The sequence below is a fragment of the Pituophis catenifer genome, unplaced genomic scaffold, assembly GCF_029215685.1.
Source record: "Pituophis catenifer annectens isolate HBS135680 unplaced genomic scaffold, rPitCat1.0.hap2 SCAF_2, whole genome shotgun sequence".
In the NCBI taxonomy this organism is placed as follows: domain Eukaryota; kingdom Metazoa; phylum Chordata; class Lepidosauria; order Squamata; family Colubridae; genus Pituophis; species Pituophis catenifer.
The window spans coordinates 131044857-131072116 of NW_027256882.1; the positions used below are offsets into that span (position 1 = coordinate 131044857).

The window sequence follows — 27260 nt, forward strand, 5'->3', positions numbered from 1 at the left end:
GAGGTCTTCTACCTCGATCCCTTGCTCAGGCAGGAAACTCCATACTATTTCAGACAAATGGTTGTCCAATCTTTAAAATCTTCACCATTGGAGCATCCCATAACTTCTGGAGGAAAGCCGTTCCATTGGTTAATTGTCCTAACTGTCAGGAATTTTCTCCTTAGTTCTAGGTTGCTTCTCTCCTTGATTAATTTCCACCCATTGCTTCTTGTCCTGGCTTCAGGTTCTTTGGAAAAATAGATTGACCCCCTTTTCTTTGTCTTCAGGGGCTGGAAATTATTAATTCCTCAGTAATTTTTGCCTGAGTGTTTTGGGTTTTATTTTATTGTCCAATTAAACTGATGTGATTTACAACACAAATGACTCCTTTTTTGTGTCACACTGCAAGAGAAAAAGCTTCCATATACTAGCTGAAGATGCAGATTACTTGGAGAGTACCATGTTGTGAAATGATGGCCCACTATAATTAACTAATTAGATTACCATTTTTGCCCATCTTCATTTTAGGAGCTGCTAAGCCTGTTTCTGACTACAAAAAATATGAAAAAGTTAAGAGTTTTCAGATATACTGCTTATCACCAATCATTTTATCCCTGGTCTGTATTTGCTGTGTAATTCTAAGAATGTTTGTGATGGAGCAAACCTAATTAGGAATATCAACCTTCCATCTGCCCAGAATCTTATCTCTCTTTACAATAAACGTTGATCTAAGCATTTATATCAAAGTTTAGTAGTTCATTCAGAGTGATTTTTGCAAATGTGCTCATTACAATAAGTCAGCAACTTAAAGTAGAATATGTGTCTCATTAAATATTAATTCAAAGCATATATTCTTGGAAAGGCTAAGAACAACATATGCAGCCAAGAAATAAGTCTAAGCCAAGTTTTAAGACATCAGCGGACGTTTTTTCTTAATGGAAATTCTGCTAAAACCTTATATTTTAGTTTTTGTTAGTTTTAAGTTCCCTCTAAAAGCATGGAAATAATATGGAAGATGCTTGAGCAAGTCAAATTATATTAAACTCTGTTTGCTAGCCTAAATAAATTTCTCAAACATTCCCTTATGCAGTAAGACTTTCTTCACTTTTTTTCCTCCAGGAAAAAGAACTTGATCAACTCTGAGAATCATTGGCAACACATAATATCCAGAAGCTGTGCTCCAATTTGTATATTTCAACTAGTTGCAATTAACATTTTTCCTTATACATTTGCAGAAAAACGATGCATGCCGTAGAAGCAGATGAAAATATACATCAAGGAACAACTTCATTGTTTACTTTGGCTGGCGCTTTCTCTGTACCATTCAACCCTTCATGAAATAACCATATCACATATGCAAGAAGCTGGAGGGTCATTCATCACCTTTGAATAACTCGGCATGAAACATGGGCTCAGAGTAGTTAGTTCTCAAAAATCAGATATTTTAGAAATAAGAGAAAATCCACAATTTCCCTTAATGTTGATTGGGAGCCAACCAGAGTTGATTATAAGATAGCAACTATATAAATATTTTAAATAAGCAAGCAAGCAAGTAACAAAATGGCTAAGCAATATCTGACCTCCCAGGTGATGAATTCCAAACTTGCAACAGCCTCAAGCCTTATGGGCACATATTACTGGCCAATAGCATTTGGAAAGCTACAGGTTCCTTACCTAAAATCTAGAGAGTATTTTTGTGTTAATACATAGATTTGAAATTTTGAAAGTATACTATAGGCTAGTTTCTGAAGATGGCTGCCAGAGTGGGTGTAATTAATCTGGGGGAAAAAAGTTTATTCTCCAATGCACAGCTTGGAGAATCCAAAGCTTCGGGTAGTTCAGTAGTTGAGTAGCCTACACTGAGTGTGTTCCTTTAAGAGATTTCTCTTCAGACACGCTCACTTGCTCAACAGAGTCCCAGTTTAGTTCACTCAGTTGAGCCTGTGACACTGTCTGAAAATTTCTCTGCTATCCTACTATACTTTGTTCCTGAAGCTTTGGATTCTTCAAGAGTTTCCCACATTATTTCATCAGTTCTCTTCTCTTCGTTAATTTCTGCCGGGGGTGAGTCTGCCTGCTGCCTCAGGCAGGCTGTCAGTGACTTTTCTCTTCCTCTGAAGCGCGGCTAATTATCTGTCCCTCAATGTCGCTTAATAGCCGCAGGCGTGTGGGTAGGTTCCCCGGCCTGCCGGCAATACCGCCCTCGCCGTTTGGACTTCAGTTTGAATTTGGCGGCTTGAGATTGATGCCCTGCTCTCAGCGGCGTCTCTCTCTCTATCATTGTTTGTGACTGGACAAGCGTCAGGATCACTTCTGAGTGATTGCATGCTTTGCTATCGCAGAGATACCGGCGTAGCCTCCTCCTGCAGTCTTTTCGGTCGCCGGAGTGCCCCTCAAGCACCGGAGCGCCCCTCGAGCGTCCCTTGATCGCCGGACCGCCCTCCTGTCTCTGCACAGCCCGGGAAGCGCTTCTGAGGCTTCTGCTGACTTCCTTGAGCATTGGCTGCATTCCGCATTCCACGGGGGTTTTTCGGCGGCGGCGCTTGGACAGTTTGATAGTTGTGCGCCATTTTTAACCGCCTCAGCACTGGGAGCTGCGCTTAGCGGCAGCTCGCGCTTATCTACACCCTCCCCCACGAAGCCTCCCTCACAGATTGGACTTTCCCTTGCCCAGCTGGGTTCTACTGTCCTTCAGGGGAGATTTAAAGGAGGAGCCTTCCAGCTGAACCTGTTGCCCTCGGCCTGCAGCCTTGCCTGGTGCCATTCTCTTTGCCCTAAGGGAAAGTGGATGCAATGGTTGTGATTTTCTGCCTAGCAACTGCTTTCGCGCATGCGCAATTGACTCCTAGAGGCCAATCTTCCCCTCTGCTGGCATTTGCTGTTTTCACTAGGTTGCCTCTGTGGAGCAATCGGCTAGTTTTCAGTACTCCTCCTCCCGCCTCCCCCTCCTCTCCTCCTGGACTTACCTGCTAGCCTTTTTGGATCTGTATATTCGCTACTGTTAATCCTCAGCTATTTCCTGTAAAAAAAAAAAATCAATAACTATATATATATGTTCCTATCTACATAACCATAAAAATATAAAATACTTACTTGAAATTCATCTTCATCCTTTCATAAACAAAAAGAAAAGAAAAGAAAAAGAAAACAAGAGGTCCTAGCATGGCGGAACGTGATCTCTCATCAGAACTAGAGGACAACAACAGCTCCCCCGAGCGCCTTCGCGAACAGACCAAGCAGCGTAAAAAGTCCCGAAAACGCTCTTCGCAACCATCGGCTTCGTCTGGCGCTCCACTTCCTAAAAAGACCAAACATTCGTCCGCTGCAGACAAGGACGCCTCCAGGAGGCACAAAGCCCTGGAGCGTCAATTTGAGAAGGCGCGCAGCCTGTCAAGCCAGGCTGCATTCTCGCACTTACCAGTTCCACTCTCGCCTGTGGCTGAAGCTACTATCCAGCCCATCCATCAGGCTATTCAACAACCTCTACAGCCGTTGTATCAACCGCCGGCCATGAAAGGTTTCCCTGAGGCGACTCCGACCTACTGCATGGGACTGGTGGACCTCTCGTGCACACCTCTCTTTCTCGACGGTCTCAGCCGGAGGCGACCTTTGCTCCCACGGCTGCGGGATTACGCGCCATGGAGTCGCCCCCCCGCCTTTTCAGTATGACATTCAGCAGATCATATCTGACACTGTTACCCGGACCCTGGCAGCAAGTTCTCAACAGGCAGCACCATATGGGGCTTGGACTCAACCACGATTTCCTCCTCCTCCACCTCTGGCCCGGGACTCGCAGCCGGTCCCTATCCAGTATCAGGCCATGGCTCATGGGTCTGATCCTCATCCGGACTATGGACACGGCGGGGAGTCGTCTTCGGAGGAGGGAGAGGCTGACCCCTCGGATATGGATTTGTCCGATGATGCCGATATGCCACCCGAAAAGCCAGCCTTCTCTGGGCTCTTCAGACCCTCGTTATTCAAGTCGCTTCTGTACAAGGCCAAGTTGACCACGAAAATGGCAGACCCAACCCCACAGGTTGATCAGCCTGGTCCCTCTCAACAACATGAGGCCTTGTTTATGGCACCCAAGCCGGAAGCGGACTTATTCCGTGCCCACAGCTCTTTTCGGAGGTGGTCCAACGATCCTGGTCCACGCCTTCCTCCTTACCAGCCCCATCGGGGCTAGACAAGAAACTTTACTGTTCGGCGCCTAGTCTCCAGGACCTTCTTCAGTTGCCAACAGTAGACGCACCAGTGGCCAATCTGACCGCTTCCTCCGTAATTTCCAACGATGTCGCCGATGGTTTGCGCTCCGAAGATCGGAAGCCTGAGTTTACCTTTCGTCGTACACACAATGCGGCCGCCTGGGTGGTTAGGGCCGCTACCTCGGCTTCCTTCTTCAGCCGTGCCTCCTTAATATGGCTCCGCCAACTCCAGGAGCGCCTCCCTCCTGCGGATTCACGCCTCCGCCAGGATGTCAACAAACTGGTGGCTACTGAATATACGGCGGACACTTCGCTCAATGCTGTGAAGTTCGCTTCGCGCGCCCTGGTGTCGTCCGTTTATTATGGCTTAAGAATTGGAGAGCCGATGCCAAGTGTAGATGGCGCCTGGCTTCAACTCCGTATAAGGGTTCCCATCTTTTTGGGGAAGCCTTAGACCCCATCCTTGTCGAGGACAAGGATAAGCGGAAGGTAATGCCATCCTCTTACAAGAGAGCAGACTGAAAACCGTCATCCTACTCCACCAGGCAGCCCTTTCGGAACGATGCTGGACCTTCGGGGTCCTTCTCTTTCAGGGCCTACTCTCAAGGATTCGACCGTTCCTTCGATAGACCTTCCTTCAGAGTCCGTGGACGAAAGGCTCCAGCATCCAAACGGCCCTTTCGAGGTATGGGATCCCGTACCTTCATAAGAGGGAAATGACTGCATCCATCTTCCCATTGGCGGCCGTCTGGCTCATTTTCTTCCCCAGTGGGAGATCTCGACAACGGACGCCTGGGTGCTCCAGACGATTCGTCTGGGCCTTACCCTGGAGTTCCGCTCCCGTCCTCCCTCACACTTTGTCCAATGCCCTATTTCGTCCAACCTGGACAAGCGCCAGCTAATGGAGGCAGAAATCCATCACCTGCTCCGAATTCAAGCCATAGAACCGGTCCCCCCCCCCATCTTCACGGGACCGGCTTCTATTCAATTTTCTTCCTGGTCCCCAAAGCGTCGGGGGGTCACAGGGGCATCCTAGACCTCAAGAGGCTGAACGAATTTATCATATACCATCAGTTCAAAATGGAGTCCCTCCGCTCGATTCTGGCTTCCATTCGACCTACGGACTGGATGACCTCTATCGATTTGAAAGAAGCGTATCTCCACGTACCCATACGGCTATCCCATCGCCGTTTTCTACGCTTTGCCTACAACAACAGGCATTACCAATACAGAGCAATGCCCTTCGGCCTCTCCTCCGCCCCCAGAACCTTTACGAAGCTCCTAGCAGCAGTGGCGGCCCATCTATGTCAACATCCGGTACGGCTCCACTGCTACTTGGACGATATCCTGGTGCTCTCCCCCTCCCCGGCCCGGGCCTCTCAAGACCTGGAAGTGGTGTGTCGCTGCCTTCGTCATCATGGCTTCTCCCTCAACATCCCGAAGAGCCAGTTGCAGCCCACTACTCGAATTCTTCACCTCGGGACGGTAATAGATTCAGTAAAGGGCCGGGTGTTCCTGTCAACGGACCGGCGCTCCAGTCTCCAGTCATTAACATCCCAGGTCCTTTCCTCTCGGAAGGTGGCCTTGCTGCTCCTGTCCCGCCTGCTAGGCAAAATGATATCCTGCCTGTCCGTCGTCCCTTGGGCGAGGTTTCACTCCCGCCAGCTCCAATGGTTCCTCCTCCCTTTTCAGAGGGCCAGAAGAAGCAACTCTTCCGCACAGGTATCCCTCCTGCCGGAGGTCTCAAGGTCTCTCCTCTGTTGGTCTTCCCAGAGTCTACAGCAGGGCTGCTACTTCCAGAATCTACAGCGCCTGGTAGTGACAACGGACGCCAGCCTGACGGGATGGGGAGGTCATCTTCTTGCTCACGTTGCCCAGGGTACGTGGTCAACAGAGGATCGTCGCAAAGGGATCAACTGGTTGGAGCTCCGGGCGATCCGACTCTCCCTCCAGCGATTCCAACGGATTGTGTTGGGGCACAATGTCCTGATACTCACGGACAATGTAACAGCAAAGGCGCACGTGAACCGCCAAGGGGAGACCCGCTCGGGACCACTGATGGAGGAAACGACCCTGCTTCTGATCTGGGCAGAGGCACATGTCCTGTCCCTAGTAGCGGAGCACATCGCCGGGACCACAAACATCACAGCGGAATGTCACAGGCTCAGCAGGCAACACCTGGACCACGCCGAGTGGCGCCTTCACCCGGATCTGTTCGCCGAGATCGTTCGCAGATTCGGCATGCCTCTGGTCGATCTATTTGCCAGCCGCGACAACACACACCTTCCCAGATTCTTCACCCGGTACCAGTGTCCTCAGGCGGAGGGAGTCGATGCCCTCGCCTCTCCCTGGCCCCCGGGTCTCCTCTATGCCTTTCCCCCTCTGCCGCTCCTTCCTCGTCTAATCCTCAGGATAATACAAGACAGGGCCGACGTCGTTCTGGTCGCACCCCACTGGCCCCAGAGGTCCTGGTTTGCGGATTTGATGGACCTGTCGGTGACACGGCTGTGGCGGATTCCAGGGGACAGAGTCGTCCTCAGCCAGGGGGTCATTCTGCACCCAGATCCGCAGTGGTTGCAGTTGACTGCGTGGCGCTTGAGAGGATCTTGCTAAGGAGAGTCAACGTACCTAGCAATGCGATTCCCACAATTCAGGCATCACGGCGGCCGTCAACGTGCTGCATTTACAATGCAACTTGGACCTCCTTCTGTTCCTGGTGTGCTAAATCCCACCTGGACCCAACATATGCTTCCGTTCCTGAAGTGTTGGGATTCCTTCAGGAAGGTATGGACAAGCACCTTGCGCCTAACACTCTTTGTCGCCAGGTCACTGCACTAAGTACAGTCCTTTCTGCTTCCGCAACGCTTCCTCTCTCGCAGGACCCTACGATTCGCGCCTTTCTTCGAGGGGCAACCAACCTGCGCCCACCTGTTATACATCGCTACCCGACCTGGGATTTGACTTTGGTCCTTCAGGCCTTCATGCATCCTCCATTTGAGCCTCTCGCTTCCATCAGCCTCCGTTTTCTGACACTTAAGGTGGCGTTTCTGGTCGCAATTACTTCGGCTCGCCGAATATCTGAACTTGCGGCCTTGTCGGTGAGAAGCGACCTCTGCGTTTTTCACACCAATCGTGTCGTACTGAGACTAGACCCATCTTTTCTACCTAAAGTAAATTCCTCCTTCCATCGAGCCCAGGAATTGATTCTCCCGGACTTCTGCCCGGAACCTCGACATCCTCGGGAAGCAAATTGGCACCTCTTAGATGTCCGCCAGGCCCTGCGCAGATACATTAAACGAACGGAGCATTTCCGAAAATCTGAATCGCTTTTCATTTCCTTTCTGCCCGCCTCTATGGGCCGGAAGGTCTCTTCCACGACAATTGGGAGATGGATTAAATCCTGCATCTCCAAGGCTTATTCAGCTCGGAACAGATCGGTTCCTCAAAGAATCCTTCCGCACTCCACCAGGAGCGCCGCCACCACGGCCGCCTGGGCCACTAATGCCTCCGTCTCCGACATCTGCAGAGCGGCTACCTGGTCATCCTTTAATCCCTTCATCAGGCACTACAAGATGGACTCTTTTGCCTCGGCGGAGGCATCCTTTGGCCGCCGGGTGCTCCAAGCTGTATGCAACTCTTCAGACGACGTGCAGCAGCCAGTTTCCCTCCCTGTCTGAACTTGCTTGGGTAAATCCCGAAGCTTTGGATTCTCCAAGCTGCGCGTTGGAGAACGGACGTTGCTTACCTGAACTTCCTTTCTCGACACGCAGCTGGAGAATCCAACCCACCCAGCCTGTCTGCTGAACCTTCTTCCTTACGCTCTACTGCTCCTTACTTCATGAACAAAACTGGGACTCTGTTGAGCAAGTGGGCGTGTCTGAAGAGAAATCTCTTAAAGGAACACACTCAGTGTAGGCTACTCAACTACTGAACTACCCGAAGCTTTGGATTCTCCAGCTGCGCGTCGAGAAGGGACGTTCAGGTAAGCAACGTCCGATTTCACAGACAGGAAACTGAGTGAAGTTGTTTCTAAACCCACCACCACTATTATTTTATAATCAAGTTTAAGGGTTTGTGTTGAACTTAAAAATGTTCTTGGAATTAAAGTTACCATAGAGGCGGGTATTTTGCTTTGTGGTCCCAATTGATTTTTAACATGTTCAAATGTTTACACATATTTACAACAATGAAGTTAAGTGAAATAGGGCTATCAGGCTTCAAAGAAGATAGTTGTGGACATAATATGTACCATGGTCATTGAGGCTCTGCTAGAAAGCGTTGCTTGGAAATTCAGACTATTTCGTTGTTTATCCAATATATCTAACAATCACTCTTCTGGTCCTAACAATTTATCCAGAGTCTTGTATTGGTTATATGAATTATATTAAGAATAGCTTTGCTGCATTAGGTAAAGGCCTGTATTATTCTAGCATTTTATTTCTCCCCGGGGCCAATCATATGTCTTTTGAGAGCTTTCCAAGCAAAAGATGGAGATATACCCTTAACTGGAATTTGGAGATTCCATTGTTTCCAAGACTGACAGCCGTTAATAACCTATCCTCAGTGAATTTATAGTTCTCCAAGTTTTAGTGACCATCACTGTGTCTCATACTAATGAATTGCACAACTTAATTAAGGGTACTATCCTGCAATCAAATGCCATTCAGCTGCATTGGCCAGCATATCTTTGAATAACCAAGGAGATGGTTTTCCTGTTTGACTTTGCTTTCTTCTAATTATGATCAGAATTTTTGCAGCCCAGATCTGGTAGTCATAGCTGTAGTTCAATATACTTGGTGGGTACCATAATAAGGAAAAGCTTGATATGAATAACTGAATTTTCAACTCTGACAAAAATATCATAAAACTAAATGAATACCCATGTTACAAAATGTGCCAGCATCTAGGAGAATTATTGTACTGTACATATAGAACAATACATTTTATAAGTGTCTCATCTGTACCAGTCAGGTGCTTCTGGATCTAAAATAATATCAACTCTCTTGAAGGACAAAAACAGACTGTTACTAAGGGAGACAGCCAATTTTGGACAATTGCCACATGTCATCTTGGCCTAGACATGCCTCTGATGGTCTGTTTTATCCCTGTGAAAGTTGTGGAAGCCTATTTATCATCGCAACACAACATAGTGATTATTATTATTTTTAAAAAACTTGGTTCATTACCTGTTTGCTGTCAGCTTTAGTCGCTGAAAAAGAAAGGACTGAGCGATTGAAAGGAGGTAAAGGTCTAAGTTATAATTATACGCCAGCACCATTAGTTAAAACTAAAGCTTTTTGGTGGGAATGGGTGTTTTGTTTCACTTTTAGCTTATTTTGACAACAATGCCAAGTTCTCCGGGAAATGGCTACCTCTTTTTTAAAAAAGGGACAGTGTTGAGCACTAGCTATAGACCCGTTAATCTCTTGGACATAATTATGCTAGACAATTAAGTTAGAAATTCCAGGATTGAATCAGGAAAATAGAAGAGAAGCAAGCTGGGTTTAGAATTGATCAATCCACCACCATTGATTGGGGAACTGGATCTGGGTAAAAACATTCCATCAAGCCCAGAATTTCATAGACTGTTGATTTCAATGACAACTTTGGATTTGATCTGAAGAGAAAAATGTACTTCTTCATATATGAAATATACAACAATTCTGATGTGACCCACAAAACCAGCTACATAATCAGTTTTCAGCATAGAAGAAAGCTAAATAGGTTAGTGTATTAATTCTCTTTATTTATTAGGCATCTTTGGACTTTACAGACCCTTAATTAATTGAGAAATGCCTGTCCACCCATTGTATATTCTTGAGGTTATGTTCTCTCATAGTATCTTCCAGGCCTTAAGAAAACCTTAAAGCAGTGATGGTTAACCTTTTTGGTGCCGAGTGCCAAAGCATGCGCGCACATGTGCGTGCCACAAACCCCAAAATGCAATGTAAGTACCCCCTGTGCATGCCCCCTGCACATGCACGCATGTTCCCTGCGCATGCACCCCTCCTGCGCATGCACCCTGGGCCCCGTTTTGGCTTCCAGGTTGGTGCAGGAGGCTTTTCAGGCCCAAAATGGGGTGCAGGGAGGGGGGGAAGCAGCTAGGACTTGATGGGGGTAGAAACTGCAAAGATCGGAGAAGGCCCGGAAGGCAGGAGGCAGCTAGGACTCGATGAGGGAGATACTGTGGAGATCGCGTCCTAGCTTTCTCCTGCATTCTTGCCTTCTCCAATCTTTGCAGTTTCTCCCCCATTGAATCCTAGCTGCCTCCTGCCTTCTCCGATCTCCAAAGTTTCCCTCCCCACCGAGTCCTAGCTGTCTCCTGCCTTCCACGATCTCCAAAGTTGCTCCCCCACACCAAGTCCTAGCTGTCTCCTGCCTTCCATGATCTCCAAAGTTGCTCCCCCCACCGAGTGCTAGCTGCTTCCTACCTTCTCCGATCTCCAAAGTTTCTCCCCCCACCGAGGGCTAGCTGCCTCCTGCCTCCCACAATCTCCAAAGTTTCTCCTCCATCGAATCCTAGCTGCCTCCTGCCTTCCACGATCTCCAAAATTTCTCCCCCCACCAAGTCCTAGCTGCCTCCTGCCTTCTCCGATCTCATTTCTCCCCCATCGAATCCTAGCTGCCTCCTGCCTTCCATGATCTCCAAAGTTTCTTCCCCATCAAATCCTAGCTGCCTCCTGCCTTCCGTGTCTCCTCCGATCTTTGCAGTTTCTCTCCCCATCGCGTCCTAGCTTTCTCTTGCCTTCCTGCCACGGAGAGGCACCTGCAGAGGGTGCAGAGATCGGGGAAGGCCCCACCCCCGTGCATGCATGGCAGAGACCCGAAGACCAGCTGGCCGATGGGAGGTGCGTGTATGTGTGGTGGAGCTGGGCTGGGGCGATGGCTGGTGTGCCCGCAGAAAGGGCTTTGCGTGCCACCTGTGGCACGTGTGCCATAGGTTCACCATCACAGCCTTAAGGTCTCTTAAAACAATATTGTGCTGCCACTCACCTTTGAATTAGTTATCAAAAGGTAAAAATTAATGGTCTTTGCTAAAAGACCAAGGATATTCAAACCCAGTATTTACGGTAAGGTTATTGATCTAGGTAGATGTTTAAACCCCCCAGGTGCAATATTTCATACTGCAGGAAGCAAGAAAGCTCAAGTCAATTAAGTGACCTTGTTGGCCAAAGAGATGTCAGCTGCTGTTTGCACTTTTTCCACTTGAAAGGAGTTGATTTTCTACCAGCACTATAAAGTTGTTTGTGACTAAATCACTAGCTCAGTTTCTTTGGGGACTCCAGATAGAGCAATGTTTCACTTTTGCCAACTTTAAGAGAGTTCAATTTAAATTTCTAAGGGCTCTCCTTCAAACCCCAGACTTCTATCTGATAGAAGTTGCTGAACTTGCCTGTTGAAGCTGAAGTGCTTGGAAGCTGAAGTGCTGAACTTGCCTGTCCCAAGTTTGGCTGGCTGGTTAAATTTATATCAAATGCTGTCTGCCTTTTGAGTATCTTAGTTTAAAAATAATAATAATAATTGGACTATTTTCATAACAGTAGTTGTTCAAACTTTGGGAGTATTGTGACTTTCTAATTGCTCCTTTTCCTCATCTGTCGACAGATTTGACAGCCTAGATTTATGTTATTCATTTCCTGACTCCCAACAGTCAACTTCAATCCATCCCCTTCAAATCTATGATCATTCTAATTTTTATACCACATTACTCATCCTGTGTTTATATGGACAAGTTTGAAAATTTTATTGTTGGCGCTATATTATCACTAGCCTATGTTCTTGAAAATTATGACCTGTTGGAAAAATATTGCAGTTTAAAAAGGGGTATTTTGTGGATGCTAAAAAATTTAAACAGTGTGTCCACCTTCTCACCATTTGTCCTCCTTTCCAATTGCCCATATCCTCCTTTGCCTGTTCAGATATCTAAGTTGGTCTGTCTTTTTTAGTATTTACTGGTAATAGTCAACTTGAATGAAACTATATGTATGCTTGTTCTCCAGAGCTCCTACTACCTGTGAGCCATGACTGGCCTAGAAACATGCTTGGGTTTCGGATTGAGAAATTGTAATTTATGCAGAGCTCCCCCCTCGTCCAAATCCAGAATTTGGAGGTCCAATCCCAGCTGAGAACCAGCCTCTTGCCTGTTTTGATTGAGCCTAGATCAGGGGTCTGCAACCTTAAACACTCAAAGAGCCACAAAGGTCCTAACCGGAAGCCCCCCATTCAATTCTGGAGCCGACTGGAAGTCTGGTTTCCCCACCCTAAAATCTCCTCCTAGCGCGGCTTCCTTTTTCCTCTATCTGTCCTAACTGAAAGCCCTATCAATTGTGGAGCTGACTGGAAAATCCACCCTTTGCTATAGAGTCTCTTCCTGGTGCACTGTGTTTTTCCTCCCTATAACCAGAAGCTCCTCTCAAAATTGTGGTGGTGACAGGGAGCAGCAGCAGAGGGATGAAAGACCCACACATGGCTCCAGAGGCACGGGTTGCTGACCCCTGGCCTAGATACTAGAAAGGGAGCCAGTGTAGTCTAATAGTTAGGGTCTTTCTTTGAGTCCTAGATAGCAAACAAGGACAAACTATTTCCTAAATCTTGCCAAGAAAATTACAGGGAAGACAACACTGACTTGAAAGCACAGATACTAGGAAACCTTTGCAGGGAGCATGTTTTAATATACTGCCATTTATTTTATTTCTTTATTTCATTGCCAATTACTCAACTATTTGATAATAGATTTAATTATTCCCTTTTTAATGAACCAATTTCCCCTTGTGATTCTGGAATCCTGGAAATGGTTGGCTGTATTGTCTTAAGCTGTGATATATATATATATGTGTGTGTGTTGCCTTTTTAATGGTCTCTTTCTGGATATTCATATGAGTTATTTGCATTCTTTATTTTCTCTCAATTAAGCAGCCTGTTGTTATATACAAGGTAGCGGGATTTGCTAGTAAATAAGCCAACTAAAAATTATTGCAGGTTCACCCATTATCTGTTAATAGGTTGCATGTCTGTTTTGTGTTTTATCTCCGGGATAAATTTTGCTGCTGTTCTGAGATTGTAATTACCATCTAAGCGATAATAGAGTGAATTTGTATTCCAGAGCGAAAACATTTAAATATTCCCTCTAGCTGAGATCAACTTCTAGTGGGCTACACATGAATGTGATTTGGCACTCCCTTTCTGTGGGATATTTTTAACTTCACAGCCTAGTTTATAGTCTCGATTCTTCCATTTTTCATCCACTTGGATTTACCTTGCTTAGGTCTAGGGGACTAACAAATTTTAATTTATCCTTAACTTGAAATTATTCTCAATTTTTATATATTTATAATATCTAGACCTGTGGAAATGGGTTTCTTGAAATCCATTCTAATTGTTACAGCTTAAGGACTTGACCATATGTCAATGTTTGTGTGGCTAGAGCTAGACCAAGTTGTATAGAAAACCTTTGTGATGGCCAGATGGAAATGTGTACATTATTGTACATAATTGTACATTAAGAAACAAAAAAATAAATATATTTGCATGGGCTTCTGCACTAAAGGCTTAAAATGCAAACTTAACTATATATGAAACTTTATATGAAGAATCCATGCAATTACCCAGCTAGGCTTATTTTTTTGTGTGAAAGGCAGCTGCCAGATCACTGAGGTCAAAACACCAAAGCAGTTAACCAGGATACACAGGCTTATAAACTAGCTCAGTTGTGTTAGGATGTAGAAATTTTTCTCTTAGAACCATTTACTGCTGGCTCCTACTTATGGCACAAATATTCCCTAGCAACAAATATTCCTTGCTGCTATTAATCCACGAGCATTTTCTGGCTTGAGACCAGCTAAGCAAACATTTCTTAGTTTGGCCAATAGTCAAGGATCTGCTGTTAAAGGGGAAGGTCCTATGTACCTGAGATAGGAGAAACATTAGACACTGTCTTATATGTACCTGACCTAGATCATAATCCGTTGAGTGTTTCCAAGTTAGACAGTCAAGGGTATGAAATACTGTTTGCAGGAGGACAGTAGTCCATCAGGAAAGGTGGAAGAATTCGTGCATGAAGGGTTAAGAAGGATGGTCTGTGCATTCTATAAAGGCAGGAGAATGGTTGTGCACAAACACTTATGAACACACACACACATGACAGCTGTGTACATGTATGGCACAGGAGATTGGGGCATGAGAGTTGCAGAGTACTGCAGAAGATGCCAGACATAGCTGAGAGGCGGAAGCCAAAGCCAAAGCAGTGCAAGATGAACTTAGATTGCGCTGTTTGTAAAGAGGCAAAATCCAGGGTGTATCCTGTGAGTAGTGTTGTAAAAATACCCCAATAAATAACCCAAAGAAGAAACCACAAGGAATAAATCTTACTTTAAGATTCAGAGGTTTATTCATGAGCAATTTGGGACATGAACAGCTATCATAGCAATGCAATTCCACAACAAAACATACATTATTAAACCATTGCAATGGGGTCCAATGACACATAACAAGTCCTACAAGGACTGCTATTGGACAAAGGACACCATTCTCATCTCAAGCCACATTTCTTATACCTTTTTTTTTTACTGACATACGCATTCCATAATTTCACTTCCTTGTTCTTTCTTACATTCTTACTGACCGTCACTGTCTGCAAACACCCGTGTACATCTCAAACCTCTATCCATCATCTACTTTCAGTTCCCTATTTCTCACAGTTTCAATGTTCTGATTCCAAATATATCTCAAAAACACGTACTTTGCACAAAATGCAGCACACACGTCAGCACATTAGAAATAGGTCTAGTACATTTTGCAATTATGTTAGTTTAAAACTTTGGTTCAGTGAAGCTGCAAGCTTACTCTTTGGCCTTACTACCTGCAACTTTCCAGTGGATATATTTCTCTTCTCACAGTAGGAAAAACTCAAGGCAAACAAACAGAGTTATACTTAGGAGATCTGAAAGTTGTAATAAAGGTATGCCTCCTGAGCGGTTCACTGCAAGTGGGGTTAGAGTAGGTAGTATTCGTAATGAACCCCATAAGTACCAAGTACCAATATGGTCATGGTCATTGCCTAAGGAAAAACAAGATAAATGGAAGAAGTTAAAGATAATGTCAGGCAGACAGATAAACCAAACTGAGGAAACTGAACTAGTGAAAAGAGAAAGTGAAGGTATTCAACCAAGATATGGTAAGCAGGATGTAATAGAAAGTAGTGAGATAGAGTGTACAGGGAGTGTACCATGTGCAGTCCCATTGCGAACCAGTAGTAAAGGTAAGTAGAACCCACCCTTGGTTAGTATCTGTTATGGCCCGTCAGTGGCCTGTGCAGCTAGTAGCTGATTCCGACAGTGAGGAGGCTGCTGTGCTGCGCCAGCAGCCTGTGCAGCTGGCACTTGAGTCAGACAATGAGGAGGCTGGAGAAGATGTGCCAGAGGCGAGGATTCAGCCAGGGCCTTCAGATCCTCCAGAAGCTCCTATAAGTGAAGAGGCTTCTCAAGGCATGGGCGCGCAGAGCTGCCAAAAGGCAGGAGTGGCTCCTCAGGAGGATGTCTCCTCGAGAGTAAGGCTTGGGGCTAATTGGCCACTCCCTTAGCTTATTTAAGGAAGGACGACGACTGAAGCAAATTGCGAGGAACAACTTTGTTCACTCTTCTTCGTGTCTGGATCTTCGTTCTCTTATCAGTTTCCTGCAAATTGCTTCTGGGCTTTCTGCCAACCATAGTAAGATTACGATTATTTATTCTTTGGATTCTTGTAGGCTGTTAAGTTAATTAACAGCCTGTGTTTGAAAAAGACTGATTTAAATTTAGTAAACTAAGGTTTGTATAGACCTTGTGTGTGCTGCATTCTTTGGGGTCCGTAGCTGGGGCAGAACAGTATCATAGATGAAGCCAACTCTCACGGGTCAGTGTTTTGAAAGGCAGAAGCTTCTATCTGCTTGCCAAATGAAATATTATTTTATTCATTCATTAGAGGTAGTCCTCAACTTAAAACAGTTCATTTAGTGACCGTTCCAAGTTATAATGGCACTGAAAAAAATGACATAACCATTTTTCATACTTATGAATGTTGTAGCATCCCCATGGTCACGTGATTTACATTCGGATGCTTAGCAACTAGTTCATATTTATGACGGTTGCAGTGTCCTGGGGTCATGTGATCATCTTTTGCGACCTTCTGACAAGCAAAGCCAATGGGGAAGCCAGATTCACTTAACCACTGGGTTACTAATTTAACAGCGGCACCGATTCACTTAACAAATGTGTCAAGAAAAGTCGTAAAATGGAGCAACACTCACTTAACAAATTTCTCAGCAACATAAATTCTGGCCTGAATTGTGGTTGTAAGTTGAGGACTACCTGTAATTTTATGATTCTGTAATAGTGTAAAATATTGGTGGAGAAAATTATTTTTAAAATGCCCTTTATTTTTTATTATTCATATCAAATCTTTAAAGCACAATGATTTTACAGCTTTCATGTGGCAATACATGAATGTAACAGTAACGGAGTTGGAAGGGACCTTGGAGGTCATTTAGTCCAACCCCCTGCTCACGCAGGAGGCCTCCTCTAGGGTCTCCTCGAACCGCCGAACTGCCGACCTTTCTGATCGACAAGCTCAGTTTCTTAGCCACTGAGCCACCTAATCAGGCATGAGCCACCTGGATTGTAGATTTTGTTGCTGGCTGGTAAGCTCTGAATGGGGGCATCAGTGGAGGCGGGGGGGGTAATCGATGGTGACAAACTGGTAGGCATAACTGGGGTTATCAAAGCCTTGCCTCTTTGTATGGTATGCATGCAACACACATTAAAAAAGGAGCAGGGCTTTGATCACTTGGTTCTACCAATCACTTTGACACAGTCGATTTTCTCTACTGATGCCCCTGGCTCTGATGTCCGTAATCAGGGAATGGGCTATTGAATAATAAATTAACATTGTTATTAGCAATCAAGTCTCACCAAAGCTGAAAAGGATTTGAATGCTAAAACACACTATTTCAGGCTAATACTATAGTTAGAAATGCTGTGCAGCTGGACATAAGAATTCTGTTCACATACATTGTGGTTTAGTGTTTCTGCTGAATGCAAAATCTCGGATCCAGAAAACCTGACTTGCTTCTCAGAGTGTTGAGTTTGTGTGTCACAATAGTGCTACCAGACAGAGTTATCGACTTTGCCAGTTCTGTGTCTAAGGGGTTCTTCTCCTACAGGCAATCAATGATGCCTGAGCTGAGAATATTAATTATTTGGGTGATGGGGAGCAGTGGTGGGGTGTAAAACTTCCTGAATCAGGATCCACATCTCCCCTTCGTTTCTAGCCTTTTCAACATGACGAAGAGTGAAAAGTTGTGCAAGGCTTTTAATTCTGCAACTTATGTGTACTATCCCATATTAGTAGGTGATTGTGCAGGGCAGAAAACTTGGTTAGCTATGATTTGATAGACATGGCTTGCAAATTTCACTTGGGGCTGATGGCATAAAGAATGACTTTTTGTGGTGACTGGACTACACTGACATTCTACACCTCTCTTATAAGTTAGTCTCCCATGGTAATTTTCGTACGACATACCTTTTAAGAGATGGATTTAATTATTTTTTTAAATTCCATAATACTGCTTTTATAAACCACTTTAGGAATGTGTGCTATGAGAAGCAGCATATAAATACTTTTGTCAAAAAAAAATCAATAACATGCTTCTTTCCTGTCATATCTGCAACATCAGGGAGATTTAAATTTGAACGTAAATTGTTGAGATGATTAAAAAATTGATGTGTTTCAGATTGTTTCTCAACAGTTGTGCACAGGGTGGATTTGATTTAAATCGAGTTGATTTAAATCACAATTTAAGTCATAATTTAAATCACTAGTAAAAAGGCTTGATTTAAATCAACTTGATTTAAATCATAATTTTTAAAGAGCAACTATCTCTGCTACTCCTTTGACCCACTGTTGACTCACCGATAGTCCCAGTGTTGCAGAATATACAGCCTCATGCTACATAACTAAGCTCCATTTCATGCTGAATAAACTAAATTATTTATGTATCTTAAATAGAAAACTATCTTACGATAGATTTTTACCCCAAATTTTTTTTATTAAAATAAATTCGATAAAAATCAAAAAAATCCGATTTAAATCAAAAAAATCTGATTTTTTTGATTAAAAAAAAAAATCATTGATTTTTATCCACCCTGGTTGTGCATGTAGTTTTTGTGAACTTGGGGAGTACTTGGCAAGTTCCAATCATGATTAGAAAGGGAGGCTTATAAACTTAATGTTCTTTAAAGGGCATTACTGTGGCTGCAAGTAAGTATATTGAGAAAGAGTTATTCTGTGGTAAGATAGGCAGCCAATAAATTGGAGACATAAATAAATAAGATGGTTGATCCCTTCGTCTCCCAGTGCTCAAATCTACAGAAAACTGCTCTCCTGTAGTCTGCTTGCAAGGAGCAGCCAGAGTACTTGTGGGCGATCTCCTGTCCTCAGAAGTATGAGACTACAGGTAATCCTCAATTTATGGACCGCAATTGAGCCCAAAATTTCTTTTCCTAAGCAAGACAGTTGTTAAATAAACCACTGCAATTGTTAAGTAAATCTGGCTTACCCCATTGACATTGTCAGAAGCCAGCTGGGAAGATTACAAATGCTGATCACATGACCCCAGAACAGAGCAACTGTCACAAATACATAGCAATAGCACTTAGACTTATATACCGCTTTACAGTGCTTTACAGCCCTCATTTTACCCACCTCGGAGGGATGGAAGGCTGAGTCAACCTTGAGCCTGGTGGAATTTCAATTGCCAAATTGCAATGTCAAATTTGAACTACCAAATTGCTTAGCAGTGCCGGTTGCTAAGCACCTATATTTTGATCACGTGCCCATGGAGATGCTGCAACAGTTGTAAGTGTGAGAACCAGTGATAATGTCACTTTGTTCACTGCTGTTGTAACTTCGAATGGTCACTAAATGAATGGTTGTAACAGTGGTGAAATATAAAATTTGTTACTACCAGTTCTGTGGGCGTGGCTTGGTGGGGGTGATGTGACTGAGTGGGCGTGGCCAACTTTTTTTTTTTAAATTTAAAAGCATTTTTTCTATCACCTCTTCGGGCTGAGCCACGCAATCGTCAGAGGCTTTTTTTTTTTAACTTTTAAAAGCATTTTTTCGGCCGAAGAGGTGGTAAAAAAATGCTTTTAAATTTCTTTTAAAAAAGCCTCTGATGATCGTGCGGCTCAGCTGGGCGGGGGGGGGGGGGCAGGGATTTTTGCTACCGGTTCTCTGAACCACTCGCCTCCATCGCTACCAGATCGGGTGATCCAGTCCAAACCGGGAGCATTTCATCCCTGGGTTGTAAATTGAAGACTATCTGTAGGCCAGCAACGCCACAAGGCAGTCAGTGGCCTCTTTCCAGCTCACCAATAGGGTACTGCAGAAACATTAATCGGTGAATGTCTCATCCCGAACTGTTCAGTTCTCAGAGCAACAAAAACACAATCCCTTTTTCCCCTGCTTCGCTTAGAAAGAAAATTGAATAAATTGGTTGCTCTTATATGTCCAAAATGTACTATGTGCATTTGTCTACAAATGTCTATGTTCACTTGCTATAAATGAGAGGCCATCAAGCTTCCATTCTTTGTTGCGCTTAAAAGCTTACTGGAAGTTGTGATGATGAAAGAGAGTATGCTGGGAATTGTACAATCAAATGCTTTCCCCGGTGACTGTAATAGTGGTTGCATTTTTTATAGTGGAGATAAGAGTCTAAATCAGGGATGTGCAACCTTTCAACTTGCCTGGGCCACGTTGAATGAAGAGGAATTGTCTTGGGCCACATATAAAATACGTAGTTAATGTATATTAATCACATATTAATGTTAAAGGTTTACATTCTTGTGGAGCCGCATTACTGGCTGTCCATGGCAACCTATGGTGGGCCGTGGGTTGGACACGCTTGGTCTAAATAATGCCAACAGACAGGGTGCCAAATATTGCTGGGGAGTGGGAGAGACAGTCTATAGGAGAGACTGAAATCCCCTCCATACAGAAGGAATTGTTCGTACACACATCCCACACGTGAGGCAGTTGCGCCTTTTTTGTTTTTAAAGGCAACTTGGGACTGTGCAATCAGCTGGTCCCTGGCAGAGACAAAGAGGGTATAAAAAGACCCCATGCAAAATTCATTCCAACTTTACATAGGCTAATGGCATATTGAGGAACAGTTGCAAGGCTTATCAAAGGGTTAAGCACCCAAAATCAATCCTGGCTGTATTTTGATATGGAACCAGAAGAATGGTCTACACTTGCCTGATTCTTTCCAAAGTAAAAATTTTAGAAATTAATAGGAAGGGAAACTTGCGAAGCTATCGAGCAACCTTTACAGAACTTTCTGCAGGATGCTGTACCTGTGTTGACAGTGCGGAAACTGGGTGGGTGAAGAGTTGCCAATGGGAACAACAAAGAGCTCACAAATTCTGCAGAGCCTCAGTGTTACAAGTGGAAAAGTGCATCGGTAAGAGAGAAGTGATTTCAGCTGCACCGTAGCTGAGCCAAAATTAATTAGCTTGGCTGCTGGTCAGAGATAGTAGCATGGAAACACAACTCTGGAACAGAGGATCTGAAGAACTGCAACAAGAACTGGCATGGAAGTGCCTTGTATTTTGTTTTGATCCGGCCAATTCAGTTCCCCTCTTAGCCAAATCACTTTACAGACAGTATCAACTGACTTTAGGGAGCCACAAGTCAAGGTGGAGTTGACACAGCCAGGTGTGGTAGATATTAACAAAGTGTTTTTTAAAGTCTGATAAGTAGGTTTTGATATATTTCCATGGGTTGCTAGCCAGTATCAGATTAATTGTAGTTCTAAATTGCATTTGCATATAGTTTGGAGGAAGGAGATTCAGAAACAAAATTTGAGATGGGGGTTGTAAAATGTGAGGTCAGAAATGCATGGAGCCACAGAATAGCATGACTATTTTTCTAGAAATTTAAACAATATGTTTATCCAGTCTTTATTTTAATGTTACTGCCTCTATTAATTTAATCCAGATATCAATCACAAGGGGTACAGCTATACACCATTGTTCTTCGTTGTGAAATGACTACTAACATCATACAAGCCATTGTGGATTGCTTTACTTAATCCATTTGCCTGTTATTTTCCAGAACGCAGCAGCAAGAAACATGGGACCTAGAAGATACAGAAATATTGCAAGATGTAAGAAATCGGGACTTGATCAGAAGAGCCATCATGAAGAGGTTAGGCTTCTCATAGAAATGTTGTTTTCTTCTGATAAAATATCTTGGTGTTTCAAACATTATCCCAAAATAGCAGGAGCCTGCAGCTAACTGACTTGTTAGCTAAAATCAGCCTTGCATGTTAAATTTGTACACAGTTAACTGCTACTGTTCCTGTTGCCAAGAGTGACCCAGGTTTCCCCTTAGAAATCAGTGATCAACAATTGTTTCTGCTGGAGTAAATACACAAAATACGTTATGGAGTCAAGGCATGCTTTCAGTGCTCCATAGCTGACCTGATAGAAATCTACGGTATTATGCTAAATTACTCAATGTATTTCATATTTACTCTCAGAATGCTCTGGACATTTTTAAAGGCTGAAGCCACCGGCCACTTTCCAGTTTAAATTAAACTAAACAAACTAAAACTGGAGGAAGAGGAGGAAAGCCAATTTTTAGGACCTAATCCAAAGAATAAACCTCATGGCAATCAACCAACTGGTTAGAAGGGGAACTCCACTACAAAGCAGGAGACGTAGGAAGCAAACCTAGGGGTCAGTCAAAAAGGACTCATGCCTATCCACTAACGCTCAAAGTATGAGGAACAAACAGGGCAAATTTGAAGTCCTAGAACATGAGGTCAGATATGACATTGTTGCCATTACCCAAACTTGGACAGGTGAAACCCATGTCCGGAATGTACTGCTAGAAGGATTTAAATTGTTCAGAAGAAACAGACCTAAAAAAAGAGGAGGTGGAGTTGCATTATATGTAAGAAATAACTATACCGCTATAGAACTGCATAAAAAACAAGGATGAAAACCTTCATGAATGCATCTGGGTTAATATAAAAGGAATGACATTGCCCTAAGTGTGTACCACAAACCACCCAACCAAACAGAGAAAATAGATGAACTTTCTGCTAATCAATTAGCTAGATGTTCAGGAAGCATACCATAATAATAATAATGGGAGACTCTTAACTATCCTGACATCAATAGGGAGACAAACTCTGCACCAAGTGGGAGATCAAACAGGTTCCTGATGAATCTGGTAGACAGCTCTGTCACCCAAAAGACGAAGGAACTAGAGGGACAGCTGTACTAGACTTAATTCTTAAATGATTAAATGTTCTGGTTGTTCGCCTCGGTTTGAGATTACCACAGGTTTCATATTCGCAAGTACAATGCAAGCAAATGTTGAATTTATTTGATTGTCTACTTAAAAATTAACCATTGTGGAGGAAAAGGCAACAAAATGTACCAATGTGGTGGATTTTCATATTGCCTGTCTATAGCCAATGCTTGTAACAGGGCTGAGAGTTAAATCTAATATTGCTGTTTACATGCAGGTCTTTTGATTTGAATTGTAGCAAGTATAAGTTCCTCAGAAAATGTTATTGTTTGTTTGTTTGTTTGTCTATTTGGTTTGTCAAACATGTACAAGATAACGGGAATAAATATAAACATGGACATGAGCACAGGTAATGAGTACAAATAAATGGGGCAGTGGGACAGGAACATTAGGCACGCTGGTGCCCTTACGGATCTCTTAGGAATGGGGTGAGGTCCACGGTAGACAGTTTAAGGTTGAAGCTATGGGGGTTTGAGGATGTAACAATGGAGTCAGGTAGAGCATTCCAGGCATTGACCACTCTGTTGCTGAAGTTGTATTTTCTACAATTGAGTTTAGTCTGTGAATGCAGAATCCATAGTTTTGAACAATGAAAAGCAAGTTTTACTCCTTTTCTTTGTTACTTTATTTTCAGGAGAAATTCAACCAAAGATGTGTCTAACTCTAAGAAGAAGGTAACAAGCATATCATGCATATTTAAGTATCTTATTTGTCAGTCTGTTGTTTCAGTGATAATGCTCAAATGACCACTTTGATGCATTAGTAACCATTTTTTGGATTCTCTGCTATACCTCCTTTAGTATGTACCTCTAGTACTTACTGAAGAAATGAAGGACTTAGGTCTTCTCAGACCCTTATATATAGGGCTGCATACAGATGTAATTGTACTTTAAAAAATGCATCAGGACAAGATTCAGCAGTCCATCTGCATTTAAAAGATAAAGGCCATTCTTTTGAAGACAGCAAAGTCCATATTTTGGACAGAAAGGATGGCTGGTTTGAAAGAGGGGTCAAAGAGGCCATCTATGCCAAAACTGATTAGCCCCCTCTCAACAGAGAGGGAGAGGGATATGACATCATCTGTCTCCAGTCTACCACACAGTTCTTTCAACAGTTCCAAGAAGGCTCCACACCCATTTGCACCACTCAGGTGAGACTGACAACACAGATAAACCTCCAAGGAACCTCAATGACTCTCCAAAAGAATGCAAATGACTGTCTGCAAGGAGTATAAATCCTTCCATTCCCCACCATCCAGTCAGAGCTGAAGAAGCTTCTTTGATGAGAAGTGAAACGTCTTCAAAGAAAAAACAAGAAAGTCCAGTTGCCTCTTGAAAAAGCACCTTTGGGACAACTATGATCTGGATGACTGAGAATCTCCATAGACACTGGGACAGAATGTACCTTCATACTGCTAAGTTTGTTCAGGATCCCTGCATAAGAGAATTAGTCAAGGAGTTCTTTATTTTTAATATCCAAAGTTTAATGTGACAATATTTTAAGGCAAGAGTTCATTTTCAGCTAGCTTTTTCGTATGTTCTTTAATGATACTCTTCTCCATTTTACATGGATGAGATGCTTATTGCCCTATATGGTTCTTTTAACAGCTATCCCTTTTCAAAAATCGAAGTCACACTGGTTATTTCCCAGTTCTTGGGAATAAAGGTGTCAAGCTTAAAAAAAGGTGTGGGTTTTTTTGCCACAGTTAATTCAGTAATTTCAAGATCGAAGGAACTGGGATTAAGTTTGTTTGCAGTTGAATAATATCAGTCTTATATGTGTGTTAATTAAGCAGATTAATTAACTTTATGGGTACGGCCTGGCCTAGACTTGACAACTATTGCCCTTGTAACAGTGAAGGCCAATGATTACTTCTCACATATAAGAAAACTTTCCAAGTAGCCGTAGATACCTACCTTCTTAACTTCATACCAAAGTGAAATCATTCGTTGGATGATGACTCTGTGTTGCATGCTCTTTCCAATGTGATTTATTCAAAAAATATGGTTCAACTACAGCACAATGAGTCTAGACAAACAGTTAATAAACCAGTGCTACTGTTCCTGTACATGTTTACATGATTTAAACACATTCGTAATATTCTAGCACTTGGTACTGCTTCTGTATACCCTATTTTGAAGTGCAGTAGGGGATTTCCAGATATTAAAAACCAAACTTCTGGACAATCTCAAATACTCTGAATGTGACAAAGTGGAATCTATCTTTTAAAAATTGAATTATTTTATTCTGAATCAAGAGTTGGATTTTCTACGAATTACAACAAAAATTACATTTGGGGTACAGGTAATCCTCAAGTTATGACCAGAATTGAGCCCCAAATTTATGTTGCTAAGTGAGTCATTTATTAAGTGAGTTTTGCCCCATTTTACGACTTTTCTTGCCACATTCGTTAAGTGAATTACTGCCATTGTTAAATTAGTCACACAGTTGCTAAGGGAATCTGGTTTCCCAATTGACTTTGCTTATCAGAAGGTCGTAAAAGGGTACATAAATCACACTGCAACCGTCATAAATATCAGTTGGTCGCCAAGTGTCCGAATTTTGATCACATGGCTGTGGGGATGCTGCAATGGTCATAAGTGTGAAAAACAGTCACAAGTCTCTTTTTTCAATGCCATTGTAACTTTAAACAGTCACTAAACAAACTCATGTAAATCGAGGACTACTTGTATTTTGTGAATAATCTATGCTATATTTGGGCTTGTTGGATGCACATTAGTTTGAATGGCCAGTGAAAGTAGTCTTTTCAAAAAACTATAGATAGTTTTCTGCCTTTCCTGCCTTTCAAATTTACTTACTTCTAATCTCTCTCAGTCTAGATCGTGCCTCTCGTCATTAAAATCTAGAGTGAAGCACAATCCCACATTTGAGAAGCAGTTTGATTTTGATATCCCTGTGTTTCTGTGGGAGCAACACTTCACTCCTGAGACTTGGGGGAGATTGAAGGACCGCAGCGTTCCATATGGTTGGCGTGATGTGCCATATCCAGGTATAGACCCATAGAGAACTTCAGTGGTGGAAGATGGGGCTTTGATGAACGCTGCGTCTTGATGGATCCATGCAGTTGGACCAAATTGTTTGATTGTTGGCCTAACCTCATTGCTGCAACAGATGTCAAAATAGTTAGCAGACAAACCAGTGTTCATGATTCATATACATTTTCCAAGAGTTTTAAATTTTCCAAATTTACAAGACACAGGGCCAGGAGTTGCATATTGGTATATATTTTCTTCAGGCCACCTCCATTCCTTTTTACTGATTTTGACACAGAAGCACCTTGCCTTCTTGAAAAACCATGGACTTAAAAAAATTGATGCATATCAAAATTGAAATTTTTATTTGAAATGATATAGATCACAGGTGACTTCTACCCCAACATGCATCAGAGATCATATTAAAGATTTAAACCACTCTTTCTGTTAAAGATGAAGTCTGTCATCATCTGTGTTTGCAAATGGATGTAGTTTTCTCTTAAACTAGAAGCCATAGGGGCAGTGTTTCTCAGCCTTGGCAATTTTAAGCTGTCTGGATGACAATTCCCAGAATTTACCAGTCAGCATTAATCACATCTCAAAGATGTCAAGAAACACTGCACAGGGGTCCATGATTAGGACAGCAGGAAAAGGTAGTTAACACTTTATGTTGCCCAGCTGCCCTAACTAAAAATCTCTCTCTCAAGAAAACTTGCACCTTGAGTCCATAAGGACTGCAATATAAAGGATAAGATTTAGCATCCTGTGATGTACAAATTCAGATTCAATCACCTGCAAACAGTGAGTTATACATCCAGTGGAACTTCGTGTAGATTAAACAGTAGTGGGGCAAGGTAGACTTGTGTTCATACTAGTTGCAGCTCATGCCCCAACTAAGGATCAAAAGAATGTGGCAAATATATCTCGACCTTAAGCTCTGCTAATGTATTGGCCATTGGATTCTGGGAATTGTAGAATAGCAGACAGTAGTGTCTGGGGTAGGTGAATGTGGCTTGTCAAATCAGATGGCTGATTTGTAAGCATGCAATTGAACCCCTGCACCTTTTTTACACATGTTGATGTGTTGATGGTTAGTGCTTAGATCACACTGCCGTGGGCATCCCCTTACCTGTTTTAATCCTCCTGTGGATGCTGCTACTTATAGATCCATAGACAAGAAATTTATTTATTTATTGGTTCGATTTATATGCCGCCCTTCTCCGGAGACTCAGAACGGCTTACAATGCGTTAAGCAATAGCCTTCATACTTTTGTATATACCTGCTTAGTAGGGCTTTCAGCCCCCCCACCCAAGCGGTGTTCTTTTTTATACAAAGTCAGCTTATTGCCTCCACAAACTGGGCCCTCATTGGGGAAAACACTCAAACTGTATGTTTATGATTTCCTAAAATGAGAAAATAATGTGTTCAACACCTGTCTCACATGAATAAAGCTTGTTATTAGGCTTAGGCAAGAAATAAACAGGCTCCCTTTGATGCATTTTACTATATGTATGCGTAAGTATATATGTATGATTGTATGTAGGTATCGGGTGAAATGCTCCCGGTTCGGACCGGATTGCCTAATCCGGTAGCGATGGAGGCGGGTGGTTCGGAGAACCGGTAGCAAAAATCCCTGCCCCCCCCATGCCCAGCTGAGCAGCGCAATCATCAGAGGAGTTTTTTTTATTTTTAAAAGCATTTTTTCTACAACCTCTTCGGCCGAAAAAA

The 27260-nt window shown here is 43.2% G+C and overlaps 1 protein-coding gene across 2 annotated transcripts in view; it reads left to right on the plus strand.

Annotated features, from left to right (window-relative positions):
* ST6GALNAC2 (ST6 N-acetylgalactosaminide alpha-2,6-sialyltransferase 2) overlaps positions 1-27260 on the plus strand; it is a 55781-nt gene that overhangs the window by 19825 nt on the left and 8696 nt on the right. Inside the window, exons 2-4 of one of the 2 annotated variants that reach the window (XM_070934602.1) lie at positions 21333-21425; positions 23173-23212; positions 25374-25548. In XM_070934602.1, the coding sequence (XP_070790703.1) occupies positions 21333-21425; positions 23173-23212; positions 25374-25548 (308 nt within the window). Of the gene's footprint in view, positions 1-21332; positions 21426-23172; positions 23213-25373; positions 25549-27260 lie in introns of those variants that run through there. The other variant, XM_070934603.1, reaches the window with a different exon arrangement.